Genomic DNA, 20,012 nt, shown 5'->3' with positions numbered 1-20,012 from the left:
ATCACGCTCTTAGTTTTTGAAGATTGCTCTCTAAGAGCTCTGTGGACATACCCAAGATGGCTCAAAATTTGAATGTCCAAGAAGACCCCAAACTAGACTCATATCTTGATTTTCCTGCCTGTAAGAAAGGTAAGTTACTATTTAATACTTAATGCAATGTTTGACCCCTGCCTAGAATTAGCCTCTCTTCCAACTTTGATGATAGTTTCAAGTTGGATTTGAAATGCAACACTGGCATCAAATAAATTGCTAGAAGTACAGAAGATGCTGAATTGCTAGAAAATGCTAGCCCTTGATGAAGTTGTCTCTTCCCGGGCTGCAGTTGCTGGTACAACAGTTGCTATGGTAACAGATTGTGACTTATTAAATACAGGAACATCCATTTTTCAAGGTGCAATAAAATTAAAAGATTTTGTTTTATAATCAAACATATATTTTTACATCAATTTTGCATTTTAAAAGCCACCCTTGCCAAACTACAGTCAATGTTATGATTAAACCCACAATAAACAAATGAATATTCACAGTTCCTTTTCTGTATGCATTGTAATAAATGGGCTGCTGTCACCTACTTCAGTGTCTTAAACACATGAACTTCCAATTTAGGTATTGACAGAGCTAGAATTTGTTGGAGGAGAGCCATGGGTGTTTTGCAAAACAATCATATGAAATCACTCCCGTAAAGTCATGGTGGAACACAGTACGAGTGTGTTCCAGGATGAAATACCATTTATAATAATGATTCAAGTTTATTTATAAAACACTTTGAAATCACATGCAAACATGCAGCTAGGAACAACTCCCAAAAGAGCTCTCATAGAATAATCTAAAACTTAAACCGTTTCAGGATTGATAACCTGCTTCAAATCACATTCTCATCAACCCATGGAATATGCCAAGTGCATATAAAAGAAAAAAAGTAAAAAGCAAACTTTGAATCTCAGGGGCACTGAGACATTGTCAGCAGTCCCATGGATAATACATAAAATAGTGCAGAATTCAGCCCTAGCCTTTCACTGCTCTGTAGTCCTAAATAATTATGTTTGTCACTGGAGTGAGAAGATCTACCTCTGCATACATCAGGGGAACAGCTCCACTGTGTTAAGATGTCAATACTTAAAAACCAAGTCATGTTTTATAGCTACACTGACTTTCCACATGGGAACATGTCCATTAAATACTGTGAAGTATCCACTGGTAATTAACTGTTTGGCATTACTGTTACATACACCATACAAAACCCAGATCAAAGTCTCCAGTTGCCACTTGCAATCAAATTTCAGTTACTAGGTTATGAGAAATTGATGACACCTAAGAACTGCAGACATGGCGATAAAGAAAACACATGGACAAAAAAAAATGCATGCTTACCGGTACCTTCATTTTAAAGTCATCTCGATAGAGTTTAATGCCAATGTCAGCGATTGTCCTTTGGATAAAGCGGGAAGGTCGCAGGACAAACACCAGCTGCAGGTTTCCTGGAAATGCTCCCTGCAAGAAATATAAAACCATTAGAAGGCACAACTCTGCCTTACAGGAAGGCCAAGGGAACTTTCAGCCAAGTGTTTCCGAAAGGGGGCAAAGCAGGTAGGACTTCTTGAACCTTGCTCTGTCCAGCTGCTAATAATATCAGCTGTCCATTCAGCACATGCCCATTGTCACAATCTCCAAAGCCCACAGAAAGACTGGCCCATGGATTTTACTGCCCAGCCATACATTGCTTTCTGATATGGATTTAGCACAGAGCTCTAAAGTTTCTGCACTAGCGCCTTCTTCCCCCACATTTGAACCACACCAAGCCCCCTTTGCACTACCACGCCAGAGGTTTTCCCATTTTTTAAGGCTGCAGCCACTAGAGGGCAAAACTGTCTACCTACAAAAAGTGGCCACCCACCTCGGACTTGGTGAAAGAAGCTGGTGGCACAGATGATTTCCCCGGGCCGACCTACCTTCTCACTCTGGAAAGAATTTTTAATCTTTTTAACCTCACATATTTTTCCACACACACAGGCACTCAACGTATCCATCAGACATGGCCTTGTCTGCAACACCCAGCCTACATCTCTCACGCACTCCTCTGAGCTCATCGAGCATAAAAAAGAACAGTTTCTAGAAGAGAGCAGCTAGAAAGCACTGAGAATGAAAAGTAATTCTCTCTAAATTTCTTGAAAGAACTTAAAGTTGTCTTGGTCGTCCCTCCATCCTACACCTCTGTGTATAAGTGCTTGCCCCTCACACAGCACGTGTTCCTGGCAACACATAAAATCAGCTGGTTTTATTAGCACTGAAAATCAGTGCTTAGCTCTGACGTTTGCAAATGAGATATAATAATCTATTAAGAGTTTCTGACAGAGATCACTTACTAGCATGCAAACACAAGTCCCTTGGGATCTGTTTCTTTCATAAGCAGACCATGTCATCACTCCTCAGTGCACAGAAGGGTACCTCTGTTATACTCATCTAGGAACCAACTTCAAATTACTAAAACGTATAATGCCGTCAACCCAGCAAATAAGGAATTTGTCCTAATTCAGCAGTAAACAAGGCTGTCTAATTTGTTACTGCAGCTTCCACCCTCTCTTATTTAACACTCACAAGCCTCAGGGCAGGGGAGAATCTGCATCCACAGACAGAAAATGGGAGTTGAAATGAGTACAAAAGACTGTATCCTGTGCTGAAGGTTCAGCGGAAAATTCTAATTTCTAGAAGATAAAAAGTAACAAAAGCAAGCACTTACTGCTATCCGTGTCAAGGATGCCTTGACTGCGCTCCATTTGTCCCGTCGTCTGTCTATGATGATGATGAATCCAATGCTGGCAGCCTCCAGACTGCAAAACAGATGAAATAAGTATGCTGGGTTACATGGAGATACTCTCTTTCCAAGGAAGTGTACTGCAGCAAAACACAGCCTCCATCAGATTACCCTGTAAACCCATTATGAAAATCCAACGTACAGTGGAAAGAATGAATATTTGTCAGAAATTCACATGAAAATGAAAGCCAGCAATTTTTCTCTTTCCAGTGTAAGGCTAGCACCTTACAGAAAACATTGATATTTTATCTTCTAAATCTCTCAGCTGCTATGCTATTCTGCTGCCAAATCTAGGTGATACAAATAGTTCAAGATCAAAAATTACACTGTGCTGTATTGAAGGCAAACCCCTCAGTTCTTGTTTTCTCTGCAAAATAATTCAAGTTATTAGACACCATTCTTCAGCCTTCGTTCTCCAAGTATGCTGACATCTGACAAGGGCACTTAGCTCCAGGGAGTCAGTATCTCCCCACTGTCCCCACCTTGCCTGTGTACACAACGCCCCAGGAGTTCTGGTAGACAAAGCAGCAATTGAAGAGTTATATCTTGCCAATCACAAACTGGTTCTAGGGTTGCAAGTCATTCAGAAGTATCCTTTTAACATATTGGCTAGAATAGCAGTTACTGTTCCTTCTCAGTGCTTTTCAAGGAGGATCTATGAGGCACGGATTTGATGGTCCATCTCATCTATGTAGACCTCATAAATATCCCATCCTCCCTCTCTCTCAGAAACAATCCCACTTTGGTGTGCAGGGCTTCAGTGGGACTGCTCTACTCTCTGCCTTTCATGAGTGCTCAGAGTTGGAGAGAAGTCCTTGGAAGTTAATAAGCACACACTGAGAAAAGTCTTCAGAAAATTCATTATAGCAGGATGGCTCAGCCATCTCTGGACAAACCAGAGGCAGGCAGAAAGAGGATAAATGTTGTCATAATCAAAGGACATACTGCAATCAAACATCTAATTACAGATTAAGATCAAGAGAAATTGTATAAAACATTTCCTTGATGCCTTTTCCATTGTTCATGCAAGAAGCATCCCAGGAACACCATTTTCACAGGTCATTTTGTGCAAACTCATGTCAATAATCCACTGAAGTGCACCAACAATACCAACTCAGAGCTTCTGCTGCAGCTCTGCAGGGTCAAGAAAGCAACCTGGAAGCCAAAGTGTTGAGCAAATCTGGGATGCCAGATTGCACTACTTGCAGCTTTCTCCCTCCAAGACCAAGTGTAGTAACTGCAGCTGGCTGGCAAAGACAAAACCTGCCAACCAGCCAGCCTGGCACACGAGGCTGAGGGGGACAGCACGGCCAGAGCACTTTATTACACAAACAGTGCAGGTACAATCCTAGCTGTGGAAGAGTATGAAGAACAAGACAAAGCATGAAATTTAAGAGCGATTTGTCAGGGTAAAATGAGAATCAGGCCAGTAAGCAAACAATTAGTTACCTATTGTGGTATATATAATTTACAACATTGAACTTATTACATTATCTGAGATAAAATGGGTGAAAAAATAGAGAATAGACTTAAAAATTACACGATCTGAAGAAGGAGGAAAAGAGTGGGAAGAGAAGATGAGAAAACCACATGCTGCTAAAAAGCAAAGCAGCTGACCAGAGCACAGAAGAAAATATGAGAGGATATCTACATTGCTCAAAATCAGTCTGGCAGACTACGCAAAGGCAAGCAGCAAAGAAACCATTCAGAGATACACCTCTGTAAATCTTGGCTGCTACAGGTTGACAGTTGCAACATGACATAGACCCCTCTAGACAAGAGAGGTACCTTTGGATAACAGCAAACTCAAAATGGGCCTGTAACCCTGACACAAATAGACCTCAGCCTTCTGCAGTGTTGTTCCCTGCTTTTCACCTTGATGTTCAGGATGGTATCAATTGTCTTCACTGAGACAGCACAATGGAATTTGCATGGGGTTTTTTATTTTATTTTTTTTTTACTAGATAGTGCTGATTTAAGACCTAAATTTAGCTAGGGAAACAGAGAGAGTGTCAGCAAGTGATCCTATTTCAGTCAGCAAGCCAAAAGGAAAGACCATACCAAAGTCTGAATGTCATTTGGCACTAAGGGATACATGCAGGGAAACAGCTGTGGGAAGAAGCCTAGCCAGGATGGCAGCATCAGCGCAAGTGGATTTACAGCTGAGAAACTCCACTCGTGTGTATCCAGAGGAAGAGAGTTTGTTTAAAAACAAACACACTCTCTCTCTCTCTAAACATTTTCTCAGTGTCAGTACTGCAATATCTCTACCATCATTACAGAAATGCTTTGGGGTTTCTCCTGTTCTCTGAAAAGAGGGATTTGAAGACAATCTTGCACAGCAGATAAACATCAAGTTTACCTCCAAATCAAATTCTGGCATATTTGGCTGGATTTACAGATGTCTGGCAGAGAGGTTCCCTTTCCCCAAATGAAATGTGTGCAATCAGCGGAGCTGTTCCATCCTCAGCTCTGAATTCAGGCTAGCCCTTGAACACTGATTTGAGGAGGCCAGGAGATGTCAAATTTCCTGACCTCTTTCGGAAGGAGAGAAGGGCACCTGTTTATCAAAGTAGTCGATACATGCTAATTAGAAGAGAAGGGAATTCCATCCATGGAATAAAGCAAGTAAAAAATGGCTTTCTGGCCCTATTTATTGTAAGTGTGCCTGCATAGAGAGATGCACGTGCAGACATCATGTTACTCAATGTTTGTGGACATGTATGTATGTAGACCTCTTTGGTGGAGCACTCTCGTGAGCAAGTGTTGAACCAGAGGAAAAATTAACCACATTACAACAGTCTCACTGGGCTAATCTTCCATCCTGGAGAGTTGTTTGCGTTTTAAAGCCCAGAAGTGCAAGGTTTACTTACAGCCCACCCCAAAATACTGTGGTATGCCACAGCTGGTAAAACAAATTTGCTCAGCAATGTCAAAGACAAGTGCATCTGAATAACAACATTTGCTGTCTATCTTTATCTTTTCAATGTTTCGTCATATGGGCACAGAAGATCGATCATTCCAGAGGGACTTAGAAAATTACTAACTCACTGAGTGATGCCTTCTGCAATCATAGATCTTCTCTCCGCAAGTAGCTTGCTTTGTCCCTCACCATCTACATAAAGGGTGGGAAGTTTCAAAATAGTGACTCAAGAAATGCGGTCAGTCTCTCCAAAAGCATTGCAACAAAGACTAGCAAACTCCCTGGAAAACTCACTTCGCTACAGTGTGATCTATGATTGAACGTAAGAGTTAAACCAATGTGTAGAAAATGTAGGTTCAAACCCCAGCCTCTCACTAACCTTGAACAGGTCATTTAAATCAAACTGAATAGTCACTTACTCAACACAAGTTTTGGTGAGCCCATCTGTAGTGTAAGATGTTACTTACACATACCTCATCATCTGTAAAATAGGCATATTGCAGCTATCCTGACTTACAAAGTTTTGAAACTTAATCCATCATTCTTTGGACGTTGCTCTGGAATTCCTCATGGGAAGAGAAAACACAAAACTGACAAACTCAATCAAACCAAAGGTCCATCTAGCCCAATACCCCGTCTCCAGTGTTGGTAAGCAGTGGATATTGAGGAAAAAGTAGAAGGAAAGTGAGAAGGACAATCTTTCTCTTGTTATATTCTCTCAAGTCCCAGCATTAAAGAATATATGGATTTCTTCAGCCAGAATTTTCATCTGAGCCATTGTGTTCAGCTACCATTGACGGACCTATCCTTCATGAATTTGGCTAATTTCTTTTGAACCCATCTGTACTTTTGGCCTTCACACAGGCTGCAGAAGCATAAAGCATTTCTGCCCATCATATTAACAATGTAATGTGCTAGTTCCACAACATGTGACGACGTTACTGGGAATCACCTACGAGCATACAAAATACAAAGAACTGGGAAACTAGTTTTGTGTTTTTCTCAGCTACTATTGCTGTTTTATTAACCCTGAAGCCAGTCATCCTCCCAGTCCTGAAGCTAGTGAAGAAATACATAAGACAGAGTTTCTCCTGGCAGAACAAAAGCCCTACAGAGCAGAGTGAAACAATGAAGCTGTTAAATTCACAGTGTGTGGTTTCTCTCGGCTTTCTTTGGCAACTCAGTATGGGGAATACATGTAGGCGGAGCTGGAAAACTTCTTACTCAAACTTGAAGGAGGCACGTTTTCCCCTCATCATCCTCTAAGCACCTTTATACACAAGACCACAGGAAATAATAAATCCCTGCTGTGCTTCTAGCTAGCACAAACAGCCATGGTCCACAGACAGGATCAGGGGACTGAAAAAATATAAGCTCTTTTTTTTGATAAACAAAAAGTAATTCAGCAGCCATGCCTTAGCACATTTCCTCAGAGCAGTGGAAGTGAGTTTGTTTCACTATCCTTGCACGGCTGCTGGCAAACAGCAAGGAAAACATCCTAGCTGTGGTGCAATCTCCCAATAAATGAAGCATCAGAAAGCACATGGTGCTTGCCAGAATCCTGTCAACAGGGTCCCTAGCTTGCTTTCTCAGAAAAGACAAAGCTTGCACAAAAAGATGCACTCAGAGAATAAGCAATAGCAAAACTTACATTACCTATGTAAGTTTGGATCTTTCCAGATGCAACCCTTCCCTTGTTACATCCAGTGCCCCTGAGAGTTTTCACAAATGGCCCCTCTTAGCTCCATTCTGATCTGCTATCTTTACTGCCACTCTTCTGATCTATACCCCCTCCCACCCAGTTCAAGCCCTCAATGGAAAACCTGTCCTGTGTGAAGCTTTCTTTCCCATGCAAAAGATGTAAGTGGTTCCTAGGGCCTCCTGGACATAGGAAGGTTTCATACTGACTGGATGGATGCAGTCACTGGTACATCCTGGCAGCACCGCTAAAAGCAATGAGCCACTGAGGAAGCAAAGCTCTCTAGGAAATCAACAGACATTTGTGCTTAGCCTCACCTGGGAATGCTGGTTAGATATGTGACCACATTCAGAAAATCTTCATCAGGTATGTCACTGAATCCTGCAAATTCTGGAAAGGTTATAATGGGTGCCCCATCCTTCCCTCTTCCTCCTGCAAAAGACAGGTTGTAAAGATTAGAGGGTGAAGATTAGCCTTTGGACAGACTGGTCAGTACTCAAATGGGAAACACTGGCATATGACTCATTGAAAAGCATCCAGGTCCAGTACGTATGTGATCAGCTTCCCATTTGATAATATAACTCACTGCAGTTTCATTACCTCAGCTTACTCCAGCTGAGATTCTAGCCTTTGTTGTTTATTCTCAGCTTTTTCATGACCCTTCCGCATAATTCTGATTATGTGCTTTCTTTGGTTCTTTGTTTTCCATTTCCAAGTAATTTCTTGTGATATTATTACAACATTTCCCTATGTATAGGTACAGCACTCTGATTCCTTCTAAACATTAAAAGAAATGAAGTAATAGAGCATACAAGCTTTGAATACACACATGTAAACCCGTGACACAGGCCTAGGACCAATCCAGTCTTAAGTCTTTCCTTAACAAAAGAACTGCTTAAAGCGCATGGAGTATTTAATCAATGAGTTTTGCTCTTGTCTTATTTGCATCAAGCCTCCATTAAATAGGACAGGAAGGTCATAAGCAGCAAGGCCAAGAAGAGTCCTTATCTGAGGGACTCCCTGATCCAAACAGCAGTATTCAAACTCTGGTAGGGCTATGGGAAGCGTGGAGCCGAGTCCCTTATAATCCAGCAGCCTTTACAGTTCTCCTGAGCCAATGCTCAGCTCTAGGAGATGCTGTAGTACACAGCCTGAACCTTGTTTACTTGCAGGACCAATCCTAACTTGGTTCTGCTAATAAATCTGAGCGTCAGTCAAACCACTCAGAAGTTAACAGGATTTTTCTCACCAACTTAGACTCAGAGCCAAGCAGACCAATGAGGCAGTAGCACGTAAAGGAATACTATGAAACAAACCTTTTGTTACAGGTACCTTAGTGCTTAGTGCATTAAGGACATGTTTTTCCCTGAGACTTGCCCCTTCCTCTGCAATCTCTATGTAAGCCTGTTTTTTGCACTGGGCTGAGTAATTCTCCAGAAATCCAACACTGAGTGTGGTCCTGCAGCACACACAGTTTTCCTAGTCATTTATCACCTGCAGGAGATGCTTGTCCAAGGAATACTCTGGGTTTTCCCTTAGTGAAGGGAAAGCTGTGACAGGGAGACAGAAAATTACCTTCCTGAAGGAAAATATCCAATAAGTTACCTCATTAGGAGTATGAGAGGAAACAGAGACTCAGTGGGGAAAAAAAAAAAAAGAGTCCTTCCTCATTCCTTGAAAGTGCCCTCTAAATCTCCATAAATGAACCGTGTTTCCAGGCTGCTCCCATAGACCGTTGCTTTTCTCTGCTGATAACCACAGCTGATGCCACAAGCCGTTGCTCCTGCTCCTGGTTTGGTTGTCACTGCAGAGAGGTGCTCCAGTCATTCCTAGCTATTTCTGTGTAGAGAGTCAGTCCCTTGCTAGTCCTGATCCTGCCTCTGCCCAACCCTCCCAGGCTCAGCTGAATTATTTAAGGTCCCTTCTGTGCTTTCCAGCTATGGAGAGCTGAAACGCTGAGGAACCCAATCATTGCATAAAGTAAAAGTGAGAGCTCTAGAAAATAGGAATTTAGAACTATGAAAGCTTTTTCCTTCTTGGCATCTGGTGTCATGGCGGCTTTGTCAGGACACTACCTTTAGCCCGTATTTTCCTTTCTGAAGGTTAATCATTGCTTTAATTACATCTGAAAATGACTCTGTTGTGTTAGATCATCCACTAAACTCACCCACTAAACTCACCCAGAGCCACGGCCTCCACATTAACCTTGGGATAAGGCCAAATGCTGCTGCATGTCATCTTGATCTCAGGGCACTCTTGCTGCACTATCTGCAGTCAGCAGTGACAGAGAATACGCTGTCATGCAAATTTAGTGCGACTTTCCCTGGACTGTTTGCTTTGCTCTGGAAACCAGGAACTCCAACCAGCAGGTTCTCAGTTAGGATGGTTTGTTACAGATTCTTAGTGACATCTTCTGGACACAAACAGTAACAGTCAGGAAAATTAAAGACAGAAGGCTGGCTGCTCTGTCTCTGCTTGCAGAGTTCAATGCACGCCAAGGTATTTCATAGATGGTATCATGTACGCAGTCACGTGGTTCCTGGGCACCTTTCCCATTCACATATTTCAGATACGTGAAGATACTTTAAATGGGGGAGATGTAGTAACCTGGAATATTTTGGTTTAAAGCAGCAATATTTGCCCCTCGAGGAGAAGATAAAGATTCCCCTGGATTCCCTCCTTCAACACCTGATAGTTTACCTGCAGTTATACTCATGATTTTTTTAAAAATTATACTCATTTGTTTAAACTATGGGTTTCAAATGGCACTTCTAATGCTCCTGCTGACCAGGGTCTCTTTGTGTCCCTTTTATCTTCTTTCTCTTGCATCCACATTCATACATGTGCTCTTCTTCCTCTGGCCCCTTTTCCCCGATCTAGATGAGACAGACTGATGACGCACTGTATGTATGTGGGTGTATATTTTTGTCACAGGATCTTGTCCTATAAAAAGGCATCCAAGGAATGAATGTAAACAGACTGAGCACTGCCTTCTTCCCTTCACCACTGGCAACAAGGACACTTAGGAGCAGCCTCAGACTGAGCATTCAACTAAGAGCCAGGAGCTCCTTGCCTCACTGATATCCAGGACCAGGCCACACATCCTTAACAGCTCTTGGGCTCCATCTCATTCTCCAAGGTGAAGGTAGCACATGCTGCTGCAACCAAAACAGAAGAATGCTCAGAAGGTTCTTGAATACAGCTATCTTTCAGACAGGGAAATAACCAAGGAAACCCGCAGTTCCTGCCATACCATGACACTAGGGTGAAGTTTGAGGGAGTTTTGTGATCAGAAATTGGTAAGTACTATGACAAGGAGAAAACAGGAATGCCTGCAGTGTTAGGGGATAGGTAATAACACAAATATGTTAGGAATGGGTTGTTCCTGCCCATATCTGAACCTTGAGCAGCAGTTGAGTTACAAGGGAAAACAACCCATATCCATTTATCCACATATCTAGCAAGGTAACAAGTGTGGGTGTTAAGGGACATAAGAGAAGCTCCTTATATACCAGGCGTGTCTGGAAAACTCTCCCCTATGGATGAGAGAGCAGTTCCATACATCTAAATGTTAATGCCTATTTTTTTCCTGACACTAAACCACGATTTGCTGCAGTATGCAAATTTCTGCAGAATGTGAATTGACAAGCTGCAGCCCTTTTTTTCTGGGCTATCAACCTTGCTTTCTAGGGAGTTGCCACTAGATTTCTTCCAGTTGTTGAATACTTTAACTGGCCGCTCTGTGTCTTAGAAGGGCAGAGAGCACAAACTAAAACCCAACAGGGACAGTCTTCAGTTAGTTCCGCAGCCATAAGGACTAAGTGCATGGAATTTGGCCCCAAGGACTCTGTATACAATCTTTGCATTTGCTGGGACTATGCATAACCCCTACGCTCCCGGGCATCACTTGTGAAAAGAGTCTAATTGCTGAATAGAAAATTTTACATTCCATCCTAAGCAAGGCACACAGGGACAGAACAAATTCCAGCAGCTTCATGGAAGGCCAAAAGAAAAAAATGCTCCTCGAGAAAAGAAAAAAAAAAGAAGACTTTTTAAGTAGAAAGTGAGGGGAGGAGGAGGGAGACAGAAAAGAAGAGCTGAACAGAGCGAGCCCCATGAACACAGCACAAAGCTGAGAAGGTTACATTATGGCTAGCTGAGGCACGTCCACTCTATTCAGCTGTGTCTGTACGGGAAGGTAAGGGAAGGCAAGGACTGCCAGGAGCAAAGGAGCTTGATGAAAACCCACAGCAGTATGAGGCACGAGCTGAGCTAAAGAGCCCCAAGGCAGAAGCGAGCAATAACTTGAGTTTAGTGCAGTCAGAAGGAGAAACAAAGATACACTGGTTTCAGTGTATGGATACCAGGAGCTTGGCCATGCCTGGCAGCTGTCTTCACGCAATGCACAGGCCTGTCTTGCTGACTTGCAGCTCCTCCAGGCACCATTAGATGCCACTCTGCAGCACTCTTCAACCAACCCAGCCACCTCCGACACCTTCTGGCAGCTCCGAATGCTGGTGCCAGGCCAGGGACAGAGCAGCTGGTGGCAGTGGGCGTTGCAAGCAGCAGCCACAAGAGCTGGCAGTTCGGCTGGCAGGAGGGGAGGCTCAGGGTTATGCTCTGGCTGGACTAACAGGAGGCTCACTCCTGACCCTGCGTAGGGGAGATGGGCCACCTCTGGCAGTCTCCCATGGGTCACTGCTCCTCAGTCGGACCCCAGGCTGCTCTGTCACAGCTAGCCACAGAGTTTTGCCTGCACAGGAAACTCAACCAGATTTTGTCTGCCATCTGTGCTGCAGACCTGAGCTCCCCTCCCAGATAGCACCCCCAAACGTAACACATGCTGCCACCCTGATTCAGCTCCATCCATTTCCTTCTGGAGGTCCATCACCTTTCTACTCTCTACCTCTGCAGATAGCAACCTGCCTTCTGTCCAACCCAAACTTATTGTGTCAAAGGACGCACTGCTGTCTGGGGAAGGACATTCTGATTAAAGATCTTGATGTATGATCAGAGGTATATTATCAGCAAGCCGTTAAATCATTTGCATTCAGGGTCACACACAGAAGGGCATCAAACTCAACAACTTGAAGCACAAACAAGGCAGACAGCATCAGCAGGAGCTGGAGGAGCAGAAGGCTTGACTGCCTGGAAAAAGGCAAGACTTAAGAGGAAAAGATTACAGTCAGCTTGACCTTCTGCCTGGTTTGCCACTCAGAATGACAGCATCACTTTCCTCCTCTTCCTGGGCACTTTCCTTATTTTCCACCCCAGTTTCTTGCTGAACTTTTCCTCTTCTCTTGTGGCCCAAGGGCAAAGGGACAGGAAGAACCTGAGTGACAGGACAGAAGTACAGAGTGAATGTGGAAGGGAAAGAAAAGTAGGAGGGATGGCCATGCACAAGCTGCATCAGGGCTGTACAGGGCATGGTAATGGGACCATCACTCACTCTTCTGTGTGCCAATTGCCCAGGTCCTAGGACACAAAGCAGCATTCATAGTCACTCCCATTAGATAGACCTCCCAGCTGCCAATGCAGCCTGGCTAGATGTTGCAGTGAAGATAGGGCCAGAATTCAGCTGTGGCAACAAAACAGCTGAAGTATTTGGGGGAGGAACATGCATGGAGGAGAATGGGATATGGCAGCAGAGAATGTTTAATTTTGCTTTGCAGTGTACAGGGTGTGATTGACAAATGAGGTGTGAGTGCTCAATTCTGAGAGCTCTCACAGCTGGAGTTGCATGTTGGTATGACTGATGTAAAAGTAGCAAGCAATCACAACTGCAGGCCTAGGAAATCTCTCACTCCCCAGTTCTAGCCCACCTATGCCTGTCCAGGGACCAAAAATATCCATGGTTTAGACACGCAGAGGCTACATTTAAGTCCTATTCCATAGCCAGCAGCTCTTCTTGTCATAAAGTATCATCCAACCAGAGCTTACCAAATATGCTGAATCCCTTGGAAAAAATAACCCAGAACACCACAAACAGGCTATGGTCAGGAGAAGTTCCAAAAGTTTGTCTGCAAGTTTACAGTGCACACCTCCCCAGCCTGTCACAGCCACCAACTCATCAGTTAGTAATGGAAAGTTTTCTTGCACATTTTGCTGACACGTGCAGGCTAGCTGCTTGGGTCTGACCACATACAGAGAGCTCCCTTCGTCACGCCGGACCTGACTACAATCCACCTCCTGGGTCAGACAGTTGAAGAGTTCAGTGATATCTTGGCTGAAGTTTCACTGCCTTGGTCAGGTTTTGCTTTTTCCATGCTCTCTTGTTTTGTTTTTCCATGTTGATTAAGGATTGTGAATACTGAAATTTCTCATTAAAGTTAAATCTTACTTCCTGGGTCTAGATTTTTACACAAACTCCAAACTGTCCTTTTGGTAAGGTCAGGCCAGGTTTTCCAAAAGGCTTGGTTTAAAAAGGAAGCAGATGGCCAAATACCCTCCAAGCTTTGGAAATAAATAAACTGGCTTCGGAGTCAGTTACCATTTTCAGATCCCATCCACTGAAGTCCATTGACTTTAACAGGAGCAGAATACAAAGAAAATGAATCTCTGGTAACACACTTCGTGACAGTTTGTCTAATAAATTCATGATTTAGTAACAGGATCCATTATTGCTGCAAATGGCAGATTGGGCTCTTTGACAGTGTAATTACAGATAAGAACAGGTTGTGAAGCTGCAGATAGAAAGCGGGGGGGGAGGTAGTAATACTTCCACGAGCAGGTTGGTACAATGGGTTATTAGTCTGTCAGCAGGACAGGAACAGTATTTTACCAGTGGTTCTCCATTCTTCAGTAAAAACTGGTGTGTGTTAGAATAGCCAGGTTTTCAGTACTACCCAACTTTGTGATCTAGTTCCCTTGACAGCAACAGGAAACACACAAACATAGCTGTGCACTCCTATGTTGTCACAGCTGTAGTCCCATAATTGGGAGTTCAGTTTTCAGGGAAAGGAAAGAGGCAGTAGTGGTTTCAAAACTAGAATTTAACCACAAGAACCAGTACTCCCACTAGCTAAGCAGGGCTAGCTCAGCATATGGAAAAAGAGATGACCAAAGTAGAACTATGCGATTAAGGACATTGTCACATTACACTGCAGCCTTTTCCATCATCATAGTGGACCAGGGAGGGTTGTGGAGAGTTTCCCTGTTCTTGGCACGGACAGTACAGTCTTGGTTAGTCTGGTAGCTAAAGGGCCAGGACAAAGTGGAGGCTGTCAGTATCTAATACATTCATTATAACTAGACCCTGACACAATCAAACACCAAACTCATTAGGCTTGTTACATAATTCCTACCATCTGCTCAGAGACTGCCAGACAGTCAGATCCTCTTCTAAGAAGTTTGTACCCAGCAATAGCAAAGGAAAGTGTTTCTAATGAGTCATGTCCAGAGAAAACAAAGAGACTTTGACTTAAATCGTCTTACCCTTTCTTTACTGCAAGGGAGTATTATAGTTTCACTACACCTGCCTCAGCCACCAGCTGTTAATAAAAAGCTGATATTAACCAAATAAACATTCCCTTATAAAAAACTCGGCAACAGTCAACCAGTTACTTTCATTACCACTGGACAAATGGATTTGGGGTCCACAGGGCTGAACAGGAGAGCTCAACAAAGATAGAGGCTGTGGAGTAGCACAAACCAGACTCTCTGCTAACATCCTCTGAGCTCTGCATATGCATGCATGGAAGAGGTGGCTAGCTGCCCTCTGGAGCCTGCAGCCTACAGGGTGAGAGAAATAAACCCAACTAGTATAAACTAACATATACCATTTTTATGAAGTTGTTCACACATATTATATGCCCCAAACACTCTACAAGTAAGTTGGGAGTGTGTTTTACTGCCCATGGTGATGAGGCCAAAGAGCAGAGAGGTGGTTTTTTTCAGACAGTGGCTACTGAGCTGAAACGTATCAGCATGGAAAAGCAGGAAATAGGCTAAGTATCAGGAGATTTCCAGTCTCCACGTAGCACCAAAATATTTGTGGTTGCATGTGCCTAATGAAAACCAGCATGCTTTAAGGAAAAGCTGCAGAGCTGCCTGGGGAAAAATAAAAAATAATCAAAATCAAATGAGGTCATTTATGTGTGAATTACTTTGATAAGTGAAATGAGGCAGGAGAGTGCCCAGATCTGTTTTCACTGGATGAAAAAATCCAATCTTTTACTAGAGGAAAAAGAATGTTACACTTATTCAGAGAAACGCATTTTTGAAAAGTATAGTAATTTCTGGCTTGTACCTAAACCTCAGTTTGCAGGAGACAATAAAGGGACAGTAAGGAAGATTCCTGTTGTTATATTTTACCTATGACCCACCAGTAGTCACCAACACAATAAAATACTGGGCTAAAGGAACCTCTGAGTAGATGATTTTATGTTCATGACCTCCTTCACAGGCTGCCATGGGGATTTTGGAGTGGAGGCACCCACGTTTCCAAATTCAGCTGTGAACTTCAGACTGAGATCAACTTAGAAACTATGAACTATACTGCCCTCTTTCTTACTACGATATTTCTGGACTGTACCAATGAGATTTTAGATAAGCCTGAAAAGTCTTCAAATTGGATTTGTTATTTATGTAGATAGGAGCATGGAAGACACCTTTTCATTCACTTTTGGTATTTGTTATTACTACTTGTATGCTGATGAACCAGTTATTTGCCAATTCCTAACAAACAAGCCCCTCAGCCCTGCCTTCTATGAAGAGATACTTCCAAAGTGTTTAAGCACGTTAGGTTTAAATACGACTATTTAAACGTCTTTCTCACCGCTTCCAAGAATAAAAGAATTAGACCAAATGTGAAGAGTTGAATTTGCTAAAATAGCAGATGATAATACAGGCACTGCTGAAATGATCAGTCCATAAAGAAATATGAAAACGCTTTTTTATATTTACCCTTGGCATTTCTGGGCCATGTTTAATGTTCTCGCTGAAACTGGAAGTGGGGTTTTCTTCCTGCTTAGTAAACCACTTTCCACAAGTTGCTCATTACGTGCCACCTATAGCTTTTATTAATGGCCTTAAACGTTGCATGGCAATGGAGTTTAAGAAAAGCAGTCCTCCACATTTTACCAGACAGGCATTGCACATGAGGCACTGAATTCGCAACATGCATGATGTTCTTTACACTGATATAAGTGTTTTCAGGCATTCGTGTATCAGTTAAATTAAAGGCCTTGAAAACAATATTGGTTTCTGCAGCTCTGCATGCCTGGTGAGCCGAAAAAGCCAGCAGAGCATTCTAGAAAGACCAGCTGATATGTATTTTCTTTCTTACAAAGCATCCCAGTTGTGATCTGACTGAAGTTAACATCAAGACCCAAAAGGAGTCAAACAGTGACCAGACTCTCTGTTCCCTTCATTGTATTTAGAATATTTTAAAGTCAGTTTAGCACTAATAAAAGTCACCTGAGTAGCATTCCTGAAGCAGTTCTTGAAGTGAGGATTGTTTTCAAACTTGACAACAGCCTCCAGATTAAGAGACTGTCAAGTGCTGCCCATCAGTCATTATTTTTTCTGTTAAGCAGCTAGCACCTTAAGGGACAGGGGTGCCCATCTTTCCCTGACCACCTAATGCTGCTGAGATCTTGTCGTGGCATCTGTGCATTGAAATCCCAGACAGTTAGATATTAAGTTGCACTTAACAATAATACCAAGTTACTCGCTGTCCTCTCCAGTCTGGCATGGCAGATCTATAGTAAGCACATGGTATGCAGGTGAATGCCTGGACAGCCAAAGGAGAATACATTACCCCACAAAAATTGCCTTAGCATTTCCTAGTTACCCCACACTGGCCACAACGGTGGGATGTAAAAGGTTTGAGCAATTTTATGCAGTTGTTGACACTGTTCTGCATGGAGGTTTGGGTTTATTAGGAATTCTAGGAAGATGTGACCCTGAGATGCGTTACTGCAGATGAGAAGGCAGCTGGTTCCACCTCTGCTCAGTCAATACCCTCTGCCAAATGCAAAACAGGTAGTTATTGAGTTTGTGAAACTGCCACAAGATGCTACCTAGAAACCTCGAAAATCAAGTTTTAATATTCAGAGCACCATAAAGAATTCTGAGTAACTTAAGATTTGGATTTCATTTGACAGCTTGGAGTGTATTTGAAAATGGGAAGATGCAGAAAGGATTGGGCCTGCTCAGTCGATTGTTTGCTGAGCTGGGTCTGTGTACTCTCTGCACTGTGTACCCAGTGTTCCTCTCCACCAAGCAGAGGGGGACAGGCTGTCCAAGAGTACCTTATTATGACCATCTCAGTATTTTGTGCAAATTCATGATACTTCACTGTGTGTCTATGGGGAAGAAAGAAAGCAAATTCTTAATTCCCTTATTTGCAGAACAGGCGGAAACAGAGACAAAAGGAGTTGCCAGAGGCCATACAGTCAACAGCAGAGGCCATTTTAGGACCCAGATAAGGATTTCTCTTCTACAGTATCCAAAATAAGTTTATTAAATGATTTGGCAAATATTTCAATATCAGCTGTTTATTCAGGGAAGGAACTGCGTCACTTTGTGTGATTGCAAACTTCAGGCAAACAAAAGGAATATGTAATAATCAAATCTTTAAAAGATTACAACCTTGCACTTTAGAAATGAATCATTTCTAAAACAAAGGCAAATAAGGAAGAGGGGGAAGGTAATGAATAGCTCCCTGATAAACCAAAATCTTTTCCCACAAACAAGATGCTTAGACATTGTGCAAAGATATATACAGAAATATTTGTTTAATTTCTTACCTTCTAAATCTGTTCCCCCACCCCCTTGTGGAGAGTATGGAAAATTAACTTGCCTTAAGAAAAACAAGCACAGCAAGTTGGCATTTATCAGTTCCATACACTGATAAAGTCTGATTGTAACAGCACTTTTCATTAGCAATATAAAAATACTGTTACAACGGCCTGAAGGGTGACAGTCAGCATGTCAGACTCCCATACGTTTCCAAGAGAATCCCGGAGTGTAATTACCAGCAACTTCTTACCTGACAAGATAGCAAATTGCCTGTGGAGCTGCTCTATTATATCCACTGCAACCAGCGGCCGTATCTCCTGCTGCATGATTTCATCTGTGCAAGTGAAAACAGAAATCTTCAATGAATTAATAAAACCTTAATGGCAATTTTTCCATCCTTTAAGAACCCAGCAAAACAAAGATGGCACACAAAGGAAAAGAGCCTGGGTTGACTATTGGTTCAGATGTTATATGACTATCGTGGAGAAGTTTATGATACTTACAGAGTCTCATCTTCAGCCTACTTACTTTATCGCCTTGTGATTTCAGAGAGTTTTTCATAAACCAGCTCCAGTAGATTTGCCAGAGCTTGTCACAGGTTTGCTCAAGCTGACAGCCTGCTCCTTACTACTTCATGTTCCATATTAAGCCACTGCACTTGGCCTCCCACATAAAGCAGCTTTTTACTCTTTGAAACAGTAAAGTCTATTTCAGATATAGTGCCATGTTCCACCCTGAACTCCCTGGTCTCTGCTTGAGGACTTTGTGTAAGCAGCCAATCCCAAGCAGTTTCCTTTGCTGATGCTTTTTCCGCTACAAGCAAATACATAGTAAAAGGAGGAAATAAGGGGCTGTGAAGCTTTCTTATCATGAAAACAAAGCCTGTTCTTTTGAAGTAAACACTGAAAAGTTAAAAAAATAACTTGGCAAGCAGCTGGGGAAAAATCACCACAATTTTTGTGTGTGACCTATTCAGTGACCAGCAACTATAATCTCACATTGAGCTAATTTGATCTCTTTCTGTAACAGGTGCACCCAATTGTTCTCCCCACTCTTCACCCCAGTCTAGACCAGCAACACTTACTGGGGAGTATCTGCCAGCTCAACTAGCAGGATTCAGGCTTACGTTACAATAGCACCTATAATAATTAGGCCTTTAGCCACTGTACAGCTACAGAACAACCACCAGTCCTGGCTTTGTACAGCTCACCTCTATCTGCCCAGACGACAGGCGGAAGGAAGGAAGCTGGGTCCAGACTGACCACAGATCAGACTAAAGGCAGGTAGTTGCCCTATTTAAGCATCATGGTTTTCATTGATGTCAATACAATGCAGGCACTGAAATACTTTGGTGTACCTGGTTTTAAACAAACTGTCCAGAAATAGAGAGGGAGGTCAGAGAGGTTAGAAATTAGCTTCTTTCTCCTGCGACCTAGCCCAAAATACCACCTCTGTCTTGCTTTCAGACATCTACTCTGATCCTTTCCAGAACTAGGGATTCTAGGTTTTAAATTGCACAGTGTCACTTGGAAACTTTTCTATTCATTTTCAAACACTTCACTAATGCCATGAGACAAAGTAACGGAAGAGCTTGTGTCATTGCCCTCTCCTAGACAGACGGTGACACTCAATATGGAAAGAAGTTGCATAGATTTTGGCTGATGCACAAAACAAGCCAATAATTCCAAGCAATTGAAAAAAAAAATCTCAAGGGAGCTGATCTGCAAATCCTCCCTTTGAAGTAAAAAGGGGAAAAGTCAAACTACAATGAGTGATGGTTTTGATATAGGGCCTTCATTTCCATCTTGCTTATGCAGCCCACTATCAGCTGCTCT

At 42.6% G+C, this 20,012-nt stretch overlaps 1 protein-coding gene across 1 annotated transcript in view; it reads right to left on the bottom strand.

Moving 5' to 3' along the window:
- MCF2L2 (MCF.2 cell line derived transforming sequence-like 2) overlaps nt 1–20,012 on the bottom strand; it is a 153,090-nt gene that overhangs the window by 115,436 nt on the left and 17,642 nt on the right. Inside the window, exons 2-5 of the mRNA XM_009895295.1 lie at nt 18,428–18,511; nt 7,752–7,866; nt 2,738–2,828; nt 1,372–1,491 (exon numbers count right to left, since the gene is read on the bottom strand). Of these exons, the coding sequence (XP_009893597.1) occupies nt 1,372–1,491; nt 2,738–2,828; nt 7,752–7,866; nt 18,428–18,511 (410 nt within the window). The remainder of the gene's footprint in view (nt 1–1,371; nt 1,492–2,737; nt 2,829–7,751; nt 7,867–18,427; nt 18,512–20,012) is intronic.

The sequence above is a fragment of the Charadrius vociferus genome, unplaced genomic scaffold (assembly GCF_000708025.1).
Source record: "Charadrius vociferus isolate BGI_N301 unplaced genomic scaffold, ASM70802v2 scaffold311, whole genome shotgun sequence".
In the NCBI taxonomy this organism is placed as follows: domain Eukaryota; kingdom Metazoa; phylum Chordata; class Aves; order Charadriiformes; family Charadriidae; genus Charadrius; species Charadrius vociferus.
This window is presented reverse-complemented; position numbering and strand designations above follow the sequence as displayed.